Source organism: Glandiceps talaboti, chromosome 14 (assembly GCF_964340395.1).
Source record: "Glandiceps talaboti chromosome 14, keGlaTala1.1, whole genome shotgun sequence".
NCBI classification, from domain to species: domain Eukaryota; kingdom Metazoa; phylum Hemichordata; class Enteropneusta; family Spengelidae; genus Glandiceps; species Glandiceps talaboti.
The window spans coordinates 20,858,121-20,881,557 of record NC_135562.1 but is presented as its reverse complement, the minus strand read 5'-3'; the positions used below and the strand labels follow the sequence as shown (position 1 = coordinate 20,881,557).

At 34.3% G+C, this 23,437-nt stretch overlaps 2 protein-coding genes across 3 annotated transcripts; one reads left to right on the top strand and one right to left on the bottom strand.

Annotated features, from left to right (window-relative positions):
- Nucleotides 1-5,106: 5,106 nt before the first annotated feature.
- Nucleotides 5,107-15,659, bottom strand: LOC144445898 (glutathionyl-hydroquinone reductase YqjG-like). The gene is made up of 10 exons (XM_078135540.1): nt 15,506-15,659; nt 13,190-13,339; nt 12,462-12,640; nt 11,313-11,385; nt 10,013-10,211; nt 8,856-8,949; nt 7,721-7,837; nt 7,122-7,238; nt 6,502-6,604; nt 5,107-6,078 (listed from the first exon to the last, which is right to left on the bottom strand). Exons 2-9 carry the CDS (start codon nt 13,299-13,301, stop codon nt 6,509-6,511), a joined length of 987 nt encoding a protein of 328 aa, XP_077991666.1. The 5' UTR covers nt 13,302-13,339; nt 15,506-15,659; the 3' UTR covers nt 5,107-6,078; nt 6,502-6,508.
- A 249-nt stretch (nt 15,660-15,908) lies between these two features.
- Nucleotides 15,909-23,157, top strand: LOC144445689 (uncharacterized). 2 transcript variants are annotated; one of them, XR_013481924.1, is made up of 4 exons: nt 15,909-16,213; nt 17,390-17,913; nt 21,041-22,495; nt 22,567-23,157. XR_013481924.1 is itself a non-coding variant. In XM_078135331.1 (3 exons), exons 1-3 carry the CDS (start codon nt 16,192-16,194, stop codon nt 21,185-21,187), a joined length of 693 nt encoding a protein of 230 aa, XP_077991457.1. In that variant the 5' UTR covers nt 15,909-16,191; the 3' UTR covers nt 21,188-23,157. The 2 variants fall into 2 exon arrangements, 1 of the variants encoding a protein (XP_077991457.1); XM_078135331.1 differs by having other exon boundaries at nt 21,041-23,157.
- Nucleotides 23,158-23,437: the final 280 nt, after the last annotated feature.

The window sequence follows — 23,437 nt, the reverse complement described above, 5'->3', positions numbered from 1 at the left end:
TTTAAACTTCATTTATTTACCCTAAAAAATATCAATCAATCACTCTATTTATTACATTTTAATATAATTCAATTTTTTGAAATACCTTTCCTGACTTTGACTTCTCCTCTTACCCATTCAACTGACATACAAGTTCTGCCCATTGAAATACTGACTGTTTTCCCCTGCTATTGATCAATACAAAAAATCCCCTCCCACTGAAAGTCGTGTACAAAAACTGTTGCACGAACAGTTTCACTGGCGCCTGCATTTATTTTTATAAACGTCTTTGGACCAAGAATCTTGCTTTACCTCATCACACAACATTCATGGTTTTGCAATCACAATATCAAATCTACCTTGAAGTGACCAACGAAGATGATATCACACCTGAATGAAGTTGTAAAAAGTCTAACGTCTGCTCTGTTAAGTGATTACTAGTCAAAGACCGATGTTTATTCAGAAACTCTTCCACCTGGAGTTGTTAAGAAGAACGTGAAATTTTGGCTGATACTATAATTGTTTTGGAAATTCTTAAGTTTATATTTGTCTGTATACCCACAGGGATCAGCAGACATGTAATTGATTGATTGGTTGATTGATCGATCAATTTATTGATTTATTGATTATTTAATTGAATGATTAATTTTGTGGTTACATAAACTTACATTTTGTGTGATATTGATCAACTGAGTTATTGGTTTTTGTGGTGATATAAAACTTGTTTTCCTTCTTGCCCTGACTATATTCTCTCATTAAGTCTGGTGGTCTGCCACTGCCACTTTCATACATAACCCTCCCTACCTTCTCATCAACACAACATTGGTTGAATAGTGGTTGGGAGGGGGAGGAGGGGGGCTCTAGTCTGGGAGAATTAACGAATTCTTTCCTACAAAAAGATTACTTGTCTGCTTCTGCATCCCAACTGTATGTATGTATGTATGTATGTATGTATGTATGTATGTATGTATGTGTGTGCGTGCGTGCGTATGTGTGTGTGTGTGCGTGTGTGTGTATGTATGTATATGTATGTATGTATGTGTGTATGTATGTGTGTGTATATGTATGTGTGTGTATGTATGTGTGTGTATATGTATGTGTGTGTATGTATGTATGTATGTATGTATGTATGTATGTGTGTGTATGTGTGTATGTGTGTGTGTCTGACATCTCTATGACTTAATATGGCATTTGATTTGAAGTTATCTGAGTGTGTATACATATAAAAAGTCATGTAACAGTAACTTCATTTGTAAGATGGCAAATTCGCATAAGTCTCAAGTCTTATACTTAATACCACACACATATACTTTATCAGTCGAACAAATGCTTTATCATGGTTATCTTGAGTAAGGGTGACCCTATTTTTTTCTGTTTCTCAGTACCCGACCGAACCAAATTTTCAGCTCCAACATCAAAATAATTGTTTTAAATGTTGCCTGTCTTAATATTTTGTGATAAAGTGCCCTCTCTGGCAAGAATAAGCAAGTGTCTGGACTGCTGATGTCATTTACAGTCATGGTGGCAATGACAACACTTGTTCATGAAGAGAGTATTTCTTTCATGACAGAAGTTGAATATTCAAGTAGGGGGCTGAGAACATACCAATTGTGTAGGGGCTTGTTACCAGGAATCCAATGAAAAGAAGATCAGGAAAGAGGAGGAAAAGGATTTTTTGTTTTTAATCTTTTATTTAAATCGACCGACCGACCCATAGTTGGCATGAAAAGGTAATGAGAAATGTAAAAAATACTGCCAATGGCGTGTACACTTTAAAAAAATGTTTATCCATATGCTAGTCCATGCTAACAATAGGTGTTCATTTGCTGAATGACTATCCAGTTGCCTATCCAACCATATTGTTATCTTTGCACTATACATGATCATTTGGTTGTTGCTATGGGCGTTGTCTTGTTGCTAGGCAAATTTGCATACATTTTTTGAATGTTTACTCACTTGCCTAACAGATGATGTTGTTGTTTGAGCAAAATATACTGTCATTCGGTTGTTGCTAAGGGCATAGTCATGGTTGCTAGGGGCAATTATGTCAAAATATTTTGAAGAAAATCTGCAGAATAACACTTCTAGAAACATCTCACCAGGTTTCAGTCTCATTGACCAAGTACTTTTTGAGATATAAATATTTGACTAAAAATCACATTTTTACACGTAATTTGTATATTACTTATGAGATCATTATATGCTTCATATTTCTTCATTTATACACCCACAGATGTATCCCTCTTCAATTTCAGCCCAATCTGCTGAGTAGTTTTGGAATTATAGGTTTTTGACCAAAAAGACACATTTTTATCCCTAATTTGCATATTACTAAGGGAATCATCATGTCATGAACAAATCTGAATGTACTCACATCTAAGAATGGACCCACCAAATTTCATGCCAATCTGCCCAGCAGTGTTGGAGTTTAGGTTTTTTTGACCAAAAATCACATTTTTCGACCCAAAACCCACATCTCTGATGCAATCATTTTCATTTGAACACATTTTGACACATTTGATAAATCATGCACATGGCCCGTTGGGGGAGGAAACTATTCTGAGTTAGTTGATGATTTTTGCTGTTGGTCACATTGCCTTTTGAGATTCAGCAGAAATGTATATCAAACAAATTGTATTTGTTTGATTAGAAAATACAGAATTTATACCCCGGTCATCTAATAATGCATGTCCACATCATTTGGTGCTCAATATTTAGTCAAAACGTTCATAATCACCATTATTGTCCTACTTTGTTCCTATAATGTTGGGTTCTTATATAGCGCTTTCCCACTCCATGCTCAAAGCGCTTTACAATTTATTACCCCTGGCTCGGATCAGAACGGCACAATGGCCCTTTAGTCTTCCTCAACTCCCCGGGGAGCATACAATCCATTGCAGCCATTTCAGCGCATAGGATTAAAGCCTTCACATTGCAACCTACATCCTACCAGGTCCCCAATTATACAGCTGGGTTTACTGAAGCACAGTCGTGGTTCAAATCTTGCCCAAGGACTTTAGCCACTCAGAAACAAACAGCAGGCAGCGACTGGGCTTGAACCTGCAACCTGTAGATTCCAAGCCGGTCACGCTAAGCATTCACCCATCATGACTCCTATCTAAACTTGTGCAGGTAGCCGGTATTTTTCTTTAGTCAGGAAATACAAGTATAAGACTAGGTGTCTTGTCAGTACTCCGGCATCTTTCAATTTGTAGTGACAACACCCATTACAAATGTAAGTCATTTGCATTTTCCTACAGTGAATCATAAAAATGCTGGAAAAAAGTTGCTTTTTTATGTAACCATACTGATGGCAACTAATGACCATTAATAATTTGTTTCAATTTATCTGCAATTTATCTGTGACATGCCAATCATGTAGTAACATGTTCCTGACAAAAACAATATTTTGACCTGATTTCAAAATTTAAATGTATGGGAATTTGTACATATTTTAACAAATTCCATGAAAAAATAGGACACTTCACCAAAAATAAATCGCTGCTTGTCACCTTGGATGTGATTATACTGTGCAGTATTGTTATACAGGCCAGTACACAACATACAATAACTTTTATACATATTCAACCGTATATTGAAGTCTTAATACTAGATTCTTAAAGTACAAATATATCACCTTTTTTTAGAGACCCAATATTTACACACTCAAAAAACATGTGGGTTTTAAGAGTGATATTAACTAATTCAGGCACATGACATGACAAATTACACATAGTAACTTTGGTGAATTACATCACTAATTTTTTGTAAATTAGACTTTGATTATTTCTATACTTCAAGTGAAATGACAATTGTTTGTTAACAGTTACTCAGTAATTTTGGTGGTTCATGCTTTGTACCTTCAAGTTAAGGACTCTATCACTGAAATGAATATTTTCCTCAGACTGTTATTTGCAATGATTTAAAGGGACACAAGCTGAGTTTATATGTTTTTGGGATGTCATTTTTTGTGCATATCAAAAAGGTAAGGGAATTGTAATATTCTACTTATGTATACTGAACCATCACTTGCAATTGAATGAACTCAAACCTGGCATTAAGATATCATTTACGAATGATCCAATGATGTCATTTATTTAATATGCATATCAAAAAATGTATAGGAACTCTCTACTATGCCATTAATAGTTCTAATAATGCCAGAACAGAAATTGTAATGTTATAGAAGACATGCATCAACATAAACTAGAATATGTTAATCAAAGTTTTATGTAAGATTCACTTGAGTAAAAAGCTTATAAACTCAGCTTGTGCCACTTAATGAATACTAGTAATTTACCAGGGGTGAGCAAATCAACTTTGAAACTTAGTGGTTCCCAGACTGGTGACTATAGTAATTTACCAGGGGTGAGCAAATCAACTTTGAAACTTAGTGGTTCCCAGACTGGTGACTATAGTAATTTACCAGGGGTGAGCAAATCAACTTTGAAACTTAGTGGTTCCCAGACTGGTGACTATAGTAATTTACCAGGGGTGAGCAAATCAACTTTGAAACTTAGTGGTTCCCAGACTGGTGACTATAGTAATTTACCAGGGGTGAGCAAATCAACTTTGAAACTTAGTGGTTCCCAGACTGGTGACTATAGTAATTTACCAGGGGTGAGCAAATCAACTTTGAAACTTAGTGGTTCCCAGACTGGTGACTCAAAATGTCTAGTGGCCCTACAGTCAGATTTGATGGTCGTTGTGTCCTAGGAGATTCTTTTGAACATTAATTTATATTTATGGTAACAAAAAATCAGAACATGTATCCAAATTGGTATCATTAAATATTGTGTGTTAACCAACATGCCATTGTTATAGTTACTTCACTTATAGTGGATATCTTACAGTGTTCATACATTGTTATTGTAAATTTCTCACGAGTCTGCACTGGTGTGTGGAACAGAGTTTGATTGTTATGGTCTCCTGGTCTATTTGTATTTTTCTGAGGTCTAATTGATTAATTATGGCAACAAATCAGTGCTTCCCAGATATAAGACCACAGGCTTTGCTCATCCCTGCTCATACTCTTTCACATTTTAAGATTTTCTTCAAAGTTAAATTTTCACATGACTTGAAAAGGCCATTTTAACACCAGACAATGAGAGTCTAAAATACAACATGTTACTTTGAGTAATTACCACTACAAGTGGTAGGATTTTATTCCATATTATTTCACATAGTTACAGTCATAAACATGAATAATAATCCATAGTGTCCACTGACATACCACAAAATACAAAGTGAAAATTACATACAGTATCCACTCACATACCTCAAAATACAAAGTGAAAATTACATACAGTATCCACTGACATACCACAAAATACAAAGTGAAAATTTACATACAACTTACGCATGTTACGGCAAGAAATGCTTAATATATCAAATATAAACCTAGGTTCAACTTACTGCTTAGAAAAGTGCCAAATATGAAGTCATTTTTTAAGGCCATAATAATTTGAACTTCATTAATCTCATGGCCATATATGGGTTATCCTTTCCCTGATGCCCATATTAGGTTAAAACTATTAAATTCTTAGCCCAATATGGGGGTTATCCTTTCCCTGATGCCCATATTAGGTTAAAACTGTATTAATCTCATGCCCATATAAGGCATTATCTTTTGTCTGCCACCCACATACCCTAGCCAATACAAATAGTCAGCACACTACATTATGCATAAATTATATAATTTAAAGTGTTTCATTGAATTTGTAACATATATTCAGGTGGGGTGGAAACAAATGCTGTTTTATGATACGATGTGATAATTTAGAATAAGATATTTATTTCAAATCCAGTAAATGTAGTGATATCTCATCCGTGTTTTGTCTGTTAAATTCTTTATACAATATAGATGGTATCGCGTATAAATTTATGCGATAATAGATTATGTTACACTAAATGTTCTGTTATAAAACCTCATTTTAGGTGCATTAACACTGCATTATCTTCACTTTCATCTACATGTATCCAGATACAAGCACACAAGTCATTGTTAGTCTTCTGCTGTCCCTCAAATCATTCATCAAACAAGTGCACAGATAGAAGAAGAAGGATCTCTTTCACTCCCAGTCAAAGATTCTCCAGTACCTGTAATAGGAAAGATAGACACTCTCTAATTTAAACTGTGATTTAAAGAATGGTATCAAATAAAAATATGAAAAAATGCTGGTAGCAAAATAGCTTCAGTAACTTTTCAATATTTAGTCAATTGATGGAACTTTATTACATAATATGTGATATTGAGATATCAAGTAAAACTTATAGATTGTATTTTTAAGATGCCTTGACTGCAAAACACCAATACTGGATTTTTTGTATCAACCTTAATACAGATATGATTGTGTGTGTGTGTGTGTGTGTGTGTGTGTGTGTGTGTGTGTAAATAACTCCTAGAAAACATGACAACAAATTTACATAATAATAATCATCCCAAAATCTCTTGAAATCTACCCTAAGACCATAACATTCTACCAAAATCATAGGAACACAGAACTGTGGGTAAGTACTTACCTCTTGGTCATTTGCTAAATCTATCCCTATCGTGTGGTGCATCAAAATCAACATCTGGACCAATGGCAACAATTCCATATGGATTTATACTTGAATGACTTTGCTGTAAAATGAATACAAATATTGTAATGAATGGGCTATCGGTGTACAAGAGACAGGTTCAAATTCCATATTACTTCATAGTTGTGTAATAATACATCACATACTATGCTGCACATATTTATCAGGATAGCATGACCTGATTTTATTATTCTCAAAAAATGAAATTATTGTTTACCATCCGTGAAGTCATCATGAGAGCATGTTTTTACTCAACAGAATTTAATTCCAAATTTCAAAGTTTGAATAAAGTAAACCAATATATGTATCCGTTTTAGGACTAATTTGAATAATCAGAGAATTGAGAAAACTGATACTGGTGAGACCCAGTTGATAGGCCAATCACAATATACATGTACAAGAGGTAATTTATAAGTTATGCAAATGATTTCAGTGATATGCAAATTAGTACAAAAATAAACAAGCTATATATTTATATTCTGGTCAGATAAACTATAATTTTGCATGCAAATCAGCTGATTGATAAGCAATAATATTGACATGCAATGAAATTCACAAACCTGGTAATGTTTTTGCATGTGTTCCTGGTCACAGGTTTCTGCTACACCAACCATCTGGTAAAGATCACGTACAAATCCCCAAATGTTTGGATAATCTACAACGCGTTTCTTGTTACACTGCAGATATGAAAGGGAAAGAATAAAAGACATTTAGAATATGGACTGCATTATTTCAAAAAGGTTAATATAAGTGTCTTTAATTTGTACATAGACAAAATTGTGTCATTGAATCGTTTATGTATATAAAGTATGTACGTTTATGTATATAACTTTATATAACTATAAAGTTTGAATTCTGAATTGTTATAATAAAAGTAATTAGCTTCGGTTAGCTAATGATGATAGATCTATATAGTACCTAGTATCCATCAAGTGATACTCACTGGTGCTTTACAATAAATACAGTTCAAATAAACTCTCTCAAAAAGGTGTGTCTTTAGTCTTGACTTGAAAGTCTCAATACTTGGTGAGCAAACAGTGGTTGGCAGTGGGTTCCACCTCAGACCAGAATTGTGGTGGCATTATAGGTAGAGAATACAATACAAAGACAAAACTACAATACCCTTATATTGTATGAATTCAACCTGTGATCTGCTTACCTTAAAATGTCCCACATAGACAGTATCAAATCTCACTAATGTTGGAAACAATCTGATGTCGGCTTCTGTCAGTGTATTACCAGTCAAATAACGACTCTTGGATAAAATTTCTTCAACCTGAAAGAATTCCAAATAGTGTTACAATCTGTTCACACTTATGCCATTGGTGGCGCTCTTCTACATAATTCCACCAATGGAACCATATTTGTCATGAGTGATTTAATATTGCATGAATACACATGCCTGGAGACGCATTAGCATCATTATTGGTTACATTTCACATACAATAAAAGCATGCTCCTGTATTAAATATTGCAATTCTTCAGTTTGTTTGCAAAAGTGTCACTCATCATTGATCTACCAAAAATAAATTTGCACACTTAGGGCACACGTACATGTCAAGTACATGTAGTTTTACATGTGTTTTTGTGGGGTTCTTACAGAAATTATGGTAAGGTGTAAGGGCGATGTGAAGCTATTACAAGGTTTCCACTGATTGGCTAGGGGTGATGTGAAGCTATTACATGGTTGCCACTGATTGGCTAGGGGTGATGTGAAGCTATTACATGGTTGCCACTGATTGGCAAGGGGTGATGTGAAGCTAATATTACATGGTTGCCACTGATTGGCAAGGGGTGATGTGAAGCTATTACAAGGTTGCCACTGATTGGCTAGGGGTGATGTGAAGCTATTCCAAGGTTGCCACTGATTGGAAAACATGCATATCATACCTATCGCTCATTAACAATACAGCCAATAGATGTGCTTGTTTCCTTTCTTTTCTAACCAATCAGAATAAACCTTATAAGTGCTTGACATTATCTGACCAATCAGAATGAACCTTATAAGTGCTTGACATTATCTGACATGGAAATCTATGCCAAATTATTTTTGGTTTTCTTTTGATATTACTGGGGTTCTAGCACCTTTGCAAAAACAATCCAAAATTGTCTCTCTCTGCTAAAACGTTTGTACATACAGTAATAATAGATCTAAAGTGAAACCATACCTTGTCTCTCTCTGCTAAAATGTTTGTACATACAGTAATAATAGATCTAAAGTGAAACCATACCTTGTCTCTCTCTGCTAAAATGTTTGTACATACAGTAATAATAAATCTAAAGTGAAACCATACCTTGTCTAGGTGTTTAAACAGTGTTGTAACAGCATCATCATAGGCCTCTTGGCTTCTAGCAAAACCACTACGGTACACTCCATTATTAACATACCTTGTAAAGACATTTAGACAGATTATAGTTATTATCATATAATTTACCACAAGTATATATCGGTAGTAATATTATCATATTATATACCCAATCTACAGTTGATTGGTAAATAGGTTAAAAGGTCAAGTGCAGAGCATCATAACTGATATTTATTTCACTCAAAGTCACAACCACCTAAAGAAATCATAATTTTATAAAACTGCAGAAAGACCTCTTTTCCAGTTGTTTACTGTTTTGATACCTTACAAAGAAAAATGAGAATCTCTATTAAAGCTGCACGAGGTATAACAGTAGTATTATTATTTTGATCTGACAACCAACAATATATTCACTGAAAATTGTTAAAATATCAATAATTTTGTCAGGTTAATTAGCGGTCAATTTGATCCAGACTAAGTAATAGGACAAAATCATGATTGCATCGAGGAGCTGATTTTTGGGTACGGACCCTAAAATAAATTGGATTGGACTTATTGTACCATATTATATATGTATAGTCATCATCATAGCATACACACATTTTTCAGGGTGTACGATACTACAAGTAAGTCATTATGTCTAAGTAAATGTTTAAAATATCTTCAGTTGCAGCTTGTACTGGCATTTAATCATCTTGAACTAAAGTTGATTTACTAGTTCCAAAATATATTGTGTGAGAGGACACTGTATGTGTATAGTTACATTTAGCCTTGTTTTGTCTTTATTGCATTTCAACTATTAATATCATCATGAAATAATGGAAGGGCATGTTGACCTCTCGTGAGTACTTTCAGAGGACATCAATGGTATACAGAAAGTTTTCCTTGGGCACAGTCAGGTGACAACCATCCCCCCTGGATAGTGCATCCATACTGGCAGATGACAATTATCCTGAGTTATGCATGCATTACTTATTACCATCAGGTGACTATCATCCCCTGAGTTGTGCATGCAAAGCAGAATATGTGACACTGTATGGAATCAATACTAGCATGTAGTCCAATAGGACCATATTTACATCTTTCCAAGAAATGACTCAATGACTCTTTTCTATCTTGCAAATATTACAGGATGAAATACTTACGGATAAATCCAATCATTCACTTCATCAATCTTCTCTCTCAAATGTTCAGGATACAGATCTAATTTCTTCTGTTTTTCAGTTTTACAGAATGCATTAAACTCAGTATTTAACATCCTGATGATTTCACTGGATTCATTATTGACAATTGTGTTAGTTTTCTTGTCAAACAACACTGGAACAGTATAACCTCCCCAATAACCTGAAAAATAATATAAATAACTTTTATTACCATGGTTTAGTATGATTTATTCTTCAGAAATAAGAACAGATTGGATATATATATGAAGTTAGAATGACACATTCTTAGAGAGTGGATAACTAATCCAAATAAAATGAAACATTTGTACAAATACATATTTACTTTTTATCACCATAAATGATAAGTCAACTAGGTTTATAAATATATTTTAGAATGCACTGATTTGGAAATAAATAAATTTACAATGCTCCATTATTGTAAGTGTGTATATCTACTCTAGTAACCTGAATAAGGTATATGTATGTACATATTTAGTTTTATCATTATGATTGAAAAGTTAATGAGGTTAAAGTGGCCATTGGGATCAGGATTGGGGTAATTATTTTGGATTTTCAATTTACACAACAATTTTAAAATGGCTTCCTACTTGAAAAATGAATGTGAAACAATATATGCCAAGTCCTTGTTTGTAACTCAATAAATTGCAGAAGATTAATAAATGTGTAAAAGGTTTGTTATTGTACATATAATACCAAACTTTGTATACGGTTTTTTAGCTTTTTGTGATGTATTCAGTTACAAAGGCAGACTTTGTCAATGTTGTTCCAAATTGATTTTTCAAGCAGGAAGCCACAATAAAAATCCAAAATAAATACCCCAATCCTCATCCATATGGTAACTTTAAGATTAATGAACATTTCAAAAGTCTTAACATTTGGGGGGTTTATTTGGAAGAAAATAAACTATAAAAATAACCACTGTGATACTCCAATAACCTGAAGAAAGTAAGTATATCATAAGTGAAAACTTCTAACTAGAACTCATAGCAATAATGGCATTTTGAGAAGTCTCGTAAGTTGGCTGATGTGAATGGAAGAAATTAATTCCAGAATCAGTTATTCTAATAGAAATGTTTATAGTCACAAAGTGGATTTTCTTTTATTTAATATAATTCTTGCATTTCAAAATGTTACCACTCACTTAATATATAAAAATTTTATTTCTATTTTTTGTAAATGGAGTTGTCTAGTGTAGACTGTGTAAAGATAAGTCAATAGCACAATGAACAATATTTGAGGAATGAAATTGCGATAAACTTACCAGGATCAGCTTTGAAATAAATTTCACTAAGATAAGTGGCATTAAACAGAGGATCCTTAGTACACTTAGGTTTCTATAACAGAGATCAAATAAACATCATTAACTAAAGGCTGTACACATGCATGGATTGATAGATTCATGTGATTGATTAGAATTAGCGGTAGAAATTAAGTTCATATATCAAATGTACTTCAACCATGCACTCATGTAGGGTCTATACATATACTTTACATACCAAATGCTAGAGTCTATACTGTACATGTATATCGCAATAGTAACGAGAGACATGAGTCAATAACTGCAGTGTAATTTACATGCATTGGTTTCACCTCCAACGTCTATGATGTAACTATCAAATTTATGCTTAATAATGCCATCCTTTAACTATCTCCAACTAATTTTGACATCAAATAATGACCTTACATTTTAGTATGTACCCTTAAATTAAAGCAGTTCTATATGTAGATAGATATTGAATGATGGGAATACTAATAAGTTGCTACCAAAACAGAGTGACTGTAGAGTACAATAAGTTACTACCAAAACAGAGTGACTGTAGAGTACAATGGGGGATTTATACATCTCACACAAGGTTTTTTGTCCCAACAAAATACAAAATACAGACATTGATAGTGTGCATGCATATAAAATGATACATTTGATCTCACTACAGTGAACACAACTCAACATCACTGTCAGATGAAACAAGGAAGATTCAAACACAAATCCGTTTATTTGTGTTCACAGTGAGATTAACTCTAAACATATCAGGTGTTTGCCTTATTTGTGTAATTACAAAAACACTGTATGAGCTGTAAATAAATTGTGTAGTCTATTTATTCAAACACTGTAGTCTTTCTCATTTGGTAGTGTAACATTTATATACCAGTGATTTCTTGCACATATGACAGTGTACTATGCTTAAACACATTATCTTGTACTATGCCAATGAGTATTGCATGTAGTACTCCAAATCATGTCAAAGAATGTACAGTGCAGTTCTATATTCATAAAATATGTGATATCCTAGATAAACATATAATAACTGATCTATGATGTATGAGTGCATGGGCTACTTAATCTTGAGTTAGCACTTTCACTTGATTTACTCACTTAAGTTCATAAATAAATTTAAGTTTAACTTTTTACCTTGTCTGTAAAATTCCAACCGCCATGAGTCAATAACCAATCAACACAAGTGGTTGATATGACGTCTTCAAGACCTTTTAGTTTTCTCACAATCAGAGTACGATGTGCCCATGGACAGGCTAAGGATATATACAAATGATAACGATTCTTCTCTGCCTTAAAGCCACTTGATCCATCAGCTGTGAAAATAATTCATCACACAGATTAACATTGAGCAGTATTTATAATGCATTTGTAAATGCTCCTATAAGTTGATTTTTGTATGATACTCTGACAAATTATCAAAGGCTATTTATCATGTTGTCCAATGAAAGGTTTGATGTCCATAAGCAGCCATTAACATCTCACCAGCATGTGTATCACAGTGTGATTATTTAGGCAGTCGAAGGGGCCAGCATCAGCTCTATGTTAACACCAAACTGACATCAGGCAAATCTCAGACCACTACTATTTAGTGGGGTAGTTATTCACTATTTAGAAAGGCTGCTTGAGCTGTAAAGTATATATATATAATGATATGGGTGATCGCTGAGATTCTTATATCCTATTTAATACCATGTTGTCTCCTTTTGTTGTGATGACTTGGATGTCGATGATATTTATTATACAACTGTATCCCCATCTCTTATTTTCATATACACCAGCATTCATAAGAATCATACTAAAACCAGATCACATTGATCAGTTGTCATGGGAACATGATATATTATTTGAATATCAATACTTACCTGTGACATAATCATGAAATGCCGTTGGTCCTCTAACAAATTCACCTTTCTTCATTCTTGCCATGGCCTCTCCTCTGCTAACGTTAACAGGTTTGTCCTTTCTTGATGCCATTTTATGCTAAATAATGTCACTACTTCTTCAGATATATACTATAGTGTCACATAAACAAACAGGGAAATTATAGTTACCATCTAGAATGGCAGTTTATTTATGCACAAGTCAATGTAATGCCCGAGGGACCCCACCTCGGGCGATACAGGACAAATGTGGGGATTAGACCGTGTTTGCCATGAAACAATGCCCGAGGGGGTGGGGCAATTGCCTCATATTGACCTCCCTAGTCATTTTCACGAACGTAAAAGAGTGGTTGTGTGTCAGTCAGAATTTTTGAATGCCCCACCCATTGGGGTGGGGGAAATGTTGGGAGTTTTACTTGTTTTAGGTGGGGATTTTCCAGAATGTCTTGCCCCAGGGGGTGGGGCATTTGACAAATTTTATAAGACTAATCTCCAAATCCCCCACTATGCCTCGAGGTGGGGTGGGTGGGGGTTGACATTGACTCATGCATTATTTCTTGAGTCAAAAGCAAAGCAATTGAAACAAAAGGAAGCAATTAAAGCACCATGAAAAAAAACAACAACATTTAAGATTGGGCTTGATTTGATTTGCAATAAACATAAAATGTCATCTTCTTATAATGAAACTACTGCATATTGTTTTTGAAGCTGTAGTCATAGCAACTAAACCATTTTTGAAACAGTTCTGTTAAAATGATCAATATACTCCCAATATTTGATTTCTTTTTAAGCAAATCTCGACAGAAAATATAATGTTAAAAGTAAAATATTTAAGTTAAAGAAAAACAAATAAAGTGAAAGACAAATACAAATTATTACAAGCAAAATCAAGGCTACAATTATGGCGGCTAGTTTTTCAAATCCACCATTTATGCTCCATCCAACTTGTCTCTCAAGTTCTGATACATAACAATCACATCTTGTCTTCCTGCTGCATTTTCTACTCTTACAGTGTGTAAAATGACCCCAAAATAATCTTGTTTAAGCTAGGTTTGAGGCGCATATTCCAAGATATACGGAGCAGTGTCTTACTGTCATGTTATTACCCGCTGGCCGGGCTATGCTAATACACTTTGACAGCTGTTTCTGACGTCACGCACCCCCTATGTTAAGCGGGATATGCCATTGTTTACATGTCGCTGTACATCCACGAACAATGTGCAAACATTGACCTTGATATGAGTCACACACCCCCGAGAAGACTCCCTAGCACGATCAGGTACGCACTACAAACATTGTCCCGTGAACGTAAGAACCAAATTGTTTTGTGCTATTATTCTTTGGCTTATTTTAAAATGCATTTCTATATTATTTGCGATGGAATCAAGTTCGCCTATTAAACCACAATCAGTTCGTTTTACATCGTATTAGATACATTTTTTTAGAATTTTTTTTACATAGGTTTATTTTTATACATTTTGTACTTTATTCGGTTCTATCTATAAAGACTATATTCCATATTCCCGGGGTCTGTCGTGCCTATTGAAGTTTTCGATTTGGAAGACCTAAAGGACGATGCGACCAACGTACACAAGCAATGGTAACCGCCTCCTACGTGTTAGCGTATGTGTTAGTACTTTTTGAACATAAATTTGAATGTAGTATTTGTTTACAAAAGATATAATCGATACCATAATCAGCAGTTATTGGTGGTGTCAAGTTGTTTTTATTCGTGAACAGTTATTGTGTGTGGTTTGGTTTCATCGCGTACTGTATCAACTAACCATTGTAGGACATTGCCTTATGGGTGACCTCAAGACGACCGGATGACGTCGAAATGTGTAGAAATGTGTTAAATGATTTTTTTCGTGAAAATTAGTAAAACTTGTATTTTAAAACTGTTTGTTTGCCTCATCAAGGCTAAATGGATTGAAATCAAATACAAGCTAACAATCATCTTGTGATTTTTCTTCCACAAGACATGTTTCAGTTTCCCCTGTTGATAAAAAGTGAAATTTCGAAAGCCGGGTAATGATGACTTAGCACTTTCCATTCAATTTATATTACCTCATAACACCTCGTCTTCGCTGTTTTTCATGGTTATTTCAATCGGGGAACGATACGAAAACGTGTCTGTGAAATTTTAAATATCCGTTCACCAGTTTCTCAAATCTAACGGATAAAATCTTAGATTTCTTCATATGATATTATGATCATCCCAGGAGAGTCCGACACGATCAATCAGCGGATATCTTAGTATTGCCAAAATATCAATAGAAACAAAATTATTTTACTCACATTCGATGATTCGGAATAACCAAAACCTGAGTTTGTCTTCAACAAATAATGTTACTTCAGAGTCGTATGACACAGCAGAAATACTTGGAACCACTAAGAGTTCTCTGTGCTGTTGTGTGTTTATCAACAAACTGTATGTAGCATGTATGCCTAACTCACGTATTTTAAAGGTTACGATTGTGAGGAGCGCCCTCAACAAGTGGAATCGAGACTTTTCTAGATCTTTCTGGTGTTGTCAGGACTTTAAGATTTCGATACTTTCTCATTGAATTTTGATAATTTATGGCTTAAAATCTATAGTTTAATATGGTTTTGCTAAGTTCACGCAATAATTGGTTGTCAATACCGATTAATGCACTAAAAAACACGAATTACTGTAACGTTGGTGGCGCTGTTCGATAAACTCTGACCTCGGTGTTTGGGCTTTCGAGACGCCGCGTTGTTTCAGCACGATCGAAACGATCAATGTGTAAATCGTAGCCTCTCTCGTAAATTTGTTTGAATATAATTATTTTACTGTGGTGTCCGTTTTTATTTTTTTCGGAGCACTTATATTTATAGTACGAAATCAAAGAATCGCGTGACAGCCGCGCAAGAACTGGCACACTACGTGTGTTGCCCTTCAAGTTCCACACAGGAACATAGAGTTTTCTTACACTGTTTTCCATTCATTGTCCGTGTGAACTATGGCAAGTGCTATGGACCAAGGTAATGTGTGTTTATGACAGCATCATTGTATTTGTTCTCTTCAAACCAGATAGGAACAGATGTTCAATTTCACCGATATCGATTGTGTATAGCAATCATCAACAACATCAGTGACACTGACAGCAATAACTGTAGACTGATTTCTCCAGACAGACACAGAATTATATATCTATCTATCTATCTATCTATCTATCTATCTATCTATCTATCTATCTGTCTGTCTGTCTGTCTGTCTATATATATTATATATATAGACAGACATATATATATACATGTATATATATATATATGTATATATATATATATATATATATATATATATATATATATATATATATATATATATATATATATATATTATAAGTGTCTAACTGGAGAGAACGGTGTTTGATGCAATATTAGAAAGGTGGTAATCTCAGTTTAACTGAGAAACTAGTATGTATGTATACAGTATATGTATAATTGATGCTGAAAATCTGAATTAGCTAGTGTCAAAATGTCACCATGAAAGTAGGTATTCAATATTCCCCCATCAACTATAGTATAGAAGTAAACATCCGTAAGGAATGTCCGACCATCTTGTTGCACACTATACACACAAACATTATTAGTGTATACATATCTATAAAAAACACCCATTCTATCAGTCGTATGATGATGGCTAGGAAGTGTGAAACTCAGACTAACGACTTATAAAATCCTTACTCTTTTGAATTAAGTCTATTATATATAAATACAATGTATGTGTAGACTTAATTAAAAAAGAGTAAGGATGTAATAAGTCGTTACTTAGAGTTTAACACTTCGAGTGATCTTCAGATGCCTAAATTGGGATTGTCAAGGTCGATATATATACACCACAGACCACTAACGAGACTAGTCACTACTAAAAATACAGACTAGAAACACAGCTTTTCCCTTGATGTGATGCTGTCACATATATATATGTATATGGTTTTTTTATTTTTTGTTTGTTTTTTCATTATTTTGATATGCAAAATTGGCATGACAGCTATTGGCTGTCTTCCATAAAAGATTGTGAACAATTTATGTGGGATATGATGTCAGAGCAAAATTGAGATTACATTAACAGCTAGCCTATAAGTTTCTCATACATCTACACCTCAAATGATTGAGACTTCAGGATTCAATTTGTACAAATGACTTTTTTTTCAGACATAGATGACAGTAAGCTGTTGGAAAGTGAATATTCAGGATCGGAAGTTGATGATGCAATTTTGGAGAGTGATGATGAATCTGAAACTGAAGATAACAAATCAGAAAATAACACAAATTCATCTAACAATAAAGAATCTAACAAAATGTCAGGTGATGGAACTGAAAAAAAAGATGGAGATTGTGCCTTGAAAACATCTGATGATGATGATTGTGATAAGAAGTCAGCTGTAGATCAGCAAGACAATGAGAAGTCAGCTGTAGATCAGCAAGACAATGAGAAGTCAGCTGTAGATCAGCAAGACAATAAGAAGTCAGCTGTAGATCGGCAAGACAATGAGAAGTCAGCTGTAGATCAGAGTGACTTGGAACATGAGAATCCCAGAATTGCCAAGAAACGGAAAATGGCATATGAGACGCCAGTTGAACCGTTTAGTGGAGAGTATGAAGGAGAAGAAGACATGATGAGACAAATGGGTTTACCTATGACTTTTATATCAACAAAGAGAGAAGAGGATGTGAGGGTATGGTGGATGACTTTGATATGTTTGTCTAATTCATCGTTACTGCAATAGAATTTTTCCCTACGGTGCTAGAGGTCAAAATAGGACAACGTTGACTTACTTCTTATGTTTGCCTAAAGTAGTGTGAGGTGGCAGTCTTGATTTTGATAAAATAATTAAATGGTTAGTAACAATATGACAGGCAGAGATGGTAAAATTCTATTGCAGGTAACAACTTGGATGATAGGCACTGAAATTAACAGTTGTTGCAGTAATAGACTATAATGAAATATACACTCGTGAAAGTATTGCAAGCAATCCTGGTTACCCACCCTGGCACTCACATGGCATTGGGTTCTGTTATTATTACATATGTTTATCTGAAACGATAAATTTCCGTACTATGTGAACATACACTTTTGTATAGAATGAATGATTGTGTCCTCATTTACATGTCATTTGCATATGTAGATTGGAACAACCAACTGATAATGACAGATGATATTACATAGCTAACACAGAGTATAACTACTCTAGGTGTAAGGGATGATAACAGGTGATATTACATAGCTAACACAGAGTGTAACTACTCTAGGTGTAAGGGATGATAACAGGTGATATTACATAGCTAACACAGAGTATTAAACTACTCTAGGTGTAAGGGATGATAACAGGTGATATTACATAGCTAACACAGGGTGTAATTACTCTAGGTGTAAGGGATGATAACAGGTGATATTACATAGCTAACACAGGGTGTAATTACTCTAGGTGTAAGGGATGATAACAGGTGATATTACATAGCTAACACAGAGTATAACTACTCTAGGTGTAAGGGATGATGACAGGTTATATTACATAGCTAACACAGAGTATAACTACTCTAGGTGTAAGGGATGATAACAGGTGATATTACATAGCTAACACAGAGTGTAACTACTCTAGGTGTAAGGGATGATAACAGGTGATATTACATAGCTAACACAGGGTGTAACTACTCTAGGTGTAAGGGATGATAACAGGTGATATTACATAGCTAACACAGAGTGTAACTACTCTAGGTGTAAGGGATGATAACAGGTGATATTACATAGCTAACACAGAGTGTAACTACTCTAGGTGTAAGGGATGATAACAGGTGATATTACATAGCTAACACAGAGTGTAACTACTCTAGGTGTAAGGGATGATAACAGGTGATATTACATAACTAACACAGAGTGTAACTACTCTAGGTGTAAGGGATGATAACAGGTGATATTACATAGCTAACACAGAGTGTAACTACTCTAGGTGTAAGGGATGATAACAGATGATATTACATAGCTAACACAGAGTGTAACTACTCTAGGTGTAAGGGATGATAACAGGTGATATTACATAGCTAACACAGGGTATAACTACTCTAGGTGTAAGGGATGATAACAGGTGATATTACATAGCTAACACAGAGTGTAACTACTCTAGGTGTAAGGGATGATAACAGGTGATATTACATAGCTAACACAGGGTATAACTACTCTAGGTGTAAGGGATGATAACAGGTGATATTACATAGCTAACACAGAGTATAACTACTCTAGGTGTAAGGGATGATAACAGGTGATATTACATAGCTAACACAGGGTGTAACTACTCTAGGTGTAAGGGATGATAACAGGTGATATTACATAGCTAACACAGGATATAACTACTCTCGGTGTAAGGGATGATAACAGGTGATATTACATAGCTAACACAGGGTGTAACTACTCTAGGTGTAAGGGATGATAACAGGTGATATTACATAGCTAACACAGAGTATAACTACTCTAGGTGTAAGGGATGATAACAGGTGATATTACATAGCTAACACAGAGTATTAAACTACTCTAGGTGTAAGGGATGATAACAGGTGATATTACATAGCTAACACAGAGTGTAACTACTCTAGGTGTAAGGGATGATAACAGGTGATATTACATAGCTAACACAGAGTATAACTACTCTAGGTGTAAGGGATGATAACAGGTGATATTACATAGCTAACACAGAGTATTAAACTACTCTAGGTGTAAGGGATGATAACAGGTGATATTACATAGCTAACACAGAGTATAACTACTCTAGGTGTAAGGGATGATAACAGGTGATATTACATAGATAACACAGAGTATAACTACTCTAGGTGTAAGGGATGATAACAGGTGATATTACATAGCTAACACAGGGTGTAACTACTCTAGGTGTAAGGGATGATGACACAAATTCAATCACAAGCTCAATGAACTTCATTCATTTAGGAGAAAACATCCCCCTCCCCCTCCCCCTCCACTAAAGGAACGTTCACAAGTATATTGAATATGATGTAAACCATGGTGAGACGTGTATCGGTCACACCACTACAATTGATACAATGTAAAAACATGATAGTAAACACATTACAATACTACTGGAAACCCAGCACTGTATAAATCACATTAGAAGTGAACTTATCAACATCTCACTCGTATAAATACACAACCTGTTGACAGATGTCATTGAGGGCATTTTCAAAATTAGGTTGGAAGCGCAAATATGAAGTTCAGCAATTGCAGTGATAACAGACCCCCCCCCACCCCCCATCAAGAAAGTTGAGCTTTGAGCATTATGTGGTTGTCCCTAACTTGGGTGATATTTTTTGTACACTTAAAGTATTTTTGGAAATATAGCCTGTTTATATAGTGATCTATGATTTGGTTTCAGTGTCTCACTAAATGCCTGTAATGCTATCAAAGTGGTTTGAAAATTATACATTCAAACTGATTGGTTTGAAAAAAATGCTCATACTGATTGGTCACAATGGGGAGTGATAACGTATGTCAGCCTTATTGATAATATTCAAATGAAGTCATTATGTAAATGTACCCATCGTTGAGATGAGCACAAGAGTGACATAATTTACATATAGCAAATATTATGTAAATATCTACGTACATGCATATTGATAACTGTCATTGGTGGTATGGTTAAATTAATATGTTGTCATCGTTAGCATTACGTTGATAACTGTTATTGGTGGTGTGGCTAATACAGCAGTGTATGCAAGTGATACTAAAGTGAGGCCGTGACTAAGAGAATACATTTAGTGTGTATATTATTACTATATTGTTTGTTTTGGTGTTTTCAGGATCCATCTAAACCTCCTAAGAAGACTAAAAGAGGAGGAAAGAAAAAGAAGAAGAGAATCGAGTACCAGCCACAGCCACAGCTACAGCCAAGAGTTTATAGTGAACACAAATCATTTTATATTCCCAAAAAGTATACCAAGTCATGAAAGATGATACTAGATTAAGATGCACATTCTTGCTGGTATTTCATATACTGTCAGATGATATTAGATTCAGATGCACATTCTCATTGACATTTTTATATCAATCCGATACTTTCAAGTGATATTGGACTAAGATTGTATTCTCATTTGTATTGGTATCTCAATCTGACCATCTACTACTGGACAGTCTGGACATTCATCTGCACAGCCTGTCTGCGCATATTTATCGTGCAATAACGTTGAAATCCTACTTCGGTCTAGATAATCATAGAATTTGATGCTTTTATAGAGTTTGAATCTTTAAATACAACATAACAAACATTATTATGTACAAGGCTCTCTGAGAAGTGGAAATTCCAGCAAATGTTCTGAAAGAATTACAACATTTTTATCGATTGATCACAGAGTGCATCGTGACTTATCCAAGTGACATATTTTCGACACAAAAAACAATATCTAAAGTGAAATGTTCTTTGATGAAAAACGTGTTTACACATAAACATGCAACAAGAAAATCACATGGGATGAAGTTTATATCTGGAAAATACATACTTAATTATAGAAAATGAAAATTGCCTTGAAAGTTTGACTGTCATTTTACTTTATCGGCAAAATTAAAGAATGTGGCCAAATTTTGTGAATTTTCATACAGTTATTAACTATGCAGAGATTTTTAGCACAATGCCTTTTGATGACATTTTATTTGTATATGGATGGAAAATAAGCAAGTAAAACCTACAGTAGTCGAGAGTATGTTGCACTAAATTTCTAAAAACAAACAAGGTTACATGTTCAGAGATATAGTTGAATATCATTGCATGGACAGATTTTACATTGCAGGTCTTCGTCTGTGTAGAATTTAATAACAAATCGAATGATGTATGTGATATGTTTAGCCTGTTCTCCTTTCTCTTAGCCCAGGCCGTTTTACGATGGGTATGTTTTCTTCACAGAAATGAAACTGAGAAATCTTGAAATGAACATCGATCAAACAAAACGGTATTATGAAAAATCTCACATAAAACTATGTTTTTTGATGGTACAAAACATGCAAGTAGGTAACTTGTAGATTGTACAGTGACTTTGGAACATTGCACATGTAGCATTCTAAAAATAACACTGCATTGTTATGTAGATAACATCTCGAAGGAACGCATGAAATAGCACGCCATTTGATGTGATTCAATTCTGACCGTATGCAAATGGATCAAATGTCCAGACTGTACTACTACTGTGTCAGGTGATATTAGATTCAGATGTGTATTCTCATTGGTATTGGTATCTCAATCTGACTATCTACTACTGTGTCAGGTGATATTAGATTCAGATGTGTATTCTCATTGGTATTGGTATCTCAATCTGACTATCTACTACTGTGTCAGGTGATATTGGATTGAGATGTGTATTCTCATTGGTATTTATGTTTGAATCTAATAGTGTGTCAGATAATAGATTCATATGTCTGTTCTATTTGGTATTGGTATCTGAATCTGATTCTGCCATTCTGTGATCGCTATTTCATGAACCAATGGATATATTCAAAACAATTTATGTATACAGGTTAATAATTGTCACTGTATTGTGATGTGATTTTATATTTGTGCTTAATTTGCATTTTAATCTTTCTCTCATTTATTATATCAGGTGACTTTTTGATAAGGTTTTTAATAAGATTGCAGTGATACAGCTGTAACACAAAAGCTTTTCTCGTCAAATTTTATTTTAGAGTAGATAAATCATAGTTTTGTTCTGGAATATACTATAGAAAATCTAACTGGTAGTCAGTCAGTTGACTGTTGTAGACTAAATAAACATTTATTATGGGGACATGGCCTCGATCAGTACAGAGTATTATCTGTATGTTTTATCTGTATGTTTTATACGTATGTTTTATCTGTATGTTTTTATACGTATGTTTTATACGTATGTTTTATACGTATGTTTTATACGTATGTTTTATACGTATGTTTTATCTCTATCTTTTATACATATGTTTTATACGTATGTTTTATACGCATGTTTTATACGTATGTTTAACTGAAGAGTATTAAAGACTTTCAATTCAATGCTGTCCTGTCATGGCTATTTTAAGACAAGAGCTTTGATTATATACATAAGCTTTGGTGAGTTAAATAAGTTACATAATGAGTGCATGTGTGTGTTCTACATATATCAACCTGATAATACTATGGCTGAATCTGTCATTGTGTCCAGGTTCTACATATATCAACCTGATAATACTATGGCTGAATC

Excerpts from the sequence above, each read along its gene's own strand:
- LOC144445898 (XM_078135540.1), bottom strand. The coding sequence starts at position 13,301 with ATGGCATCAAGAAAGGACAAACCTGTTAACGTTAGCAGAGGAGAGGCC. Across the intron at positions 11,386-12,461 it reads GTTGGAATTTTACAGACAAG|AAACCTAAGTGTACTAAGGA; the intron begins GTAAAAAGTTAA and ends TCTCTGTTATAG. Across the intron at positions 6,605-7,121 it reads ACATGCAAAAACATTACCAG|CAAAGTCATTCAAGTATAAA; the intron begins GTTTGTGAATTT and ends TTCATTTTACAG.
- LOC144445689 (XM_078135331.1), top strand. The coding sequence starts at position 16,192 with ATGGCAAGTGCTATGGACCAAG. Across the intron at positions 16,214-17,389 it reads GGCAAGTGCTATGGACCAAG|ACATAGATGACAGTAAGCTG; the intron begins GTAATGTGTGTT and ends CTTTTTTTTCAG. Across the intron at positions 17,914-21,040 it reads AGAGAGAAGAGGATGTGAGG|GATCCATCTAAACCTCCTAA; the intron begins GTATGGTGGATG and ends TGGTGTTTTCAG.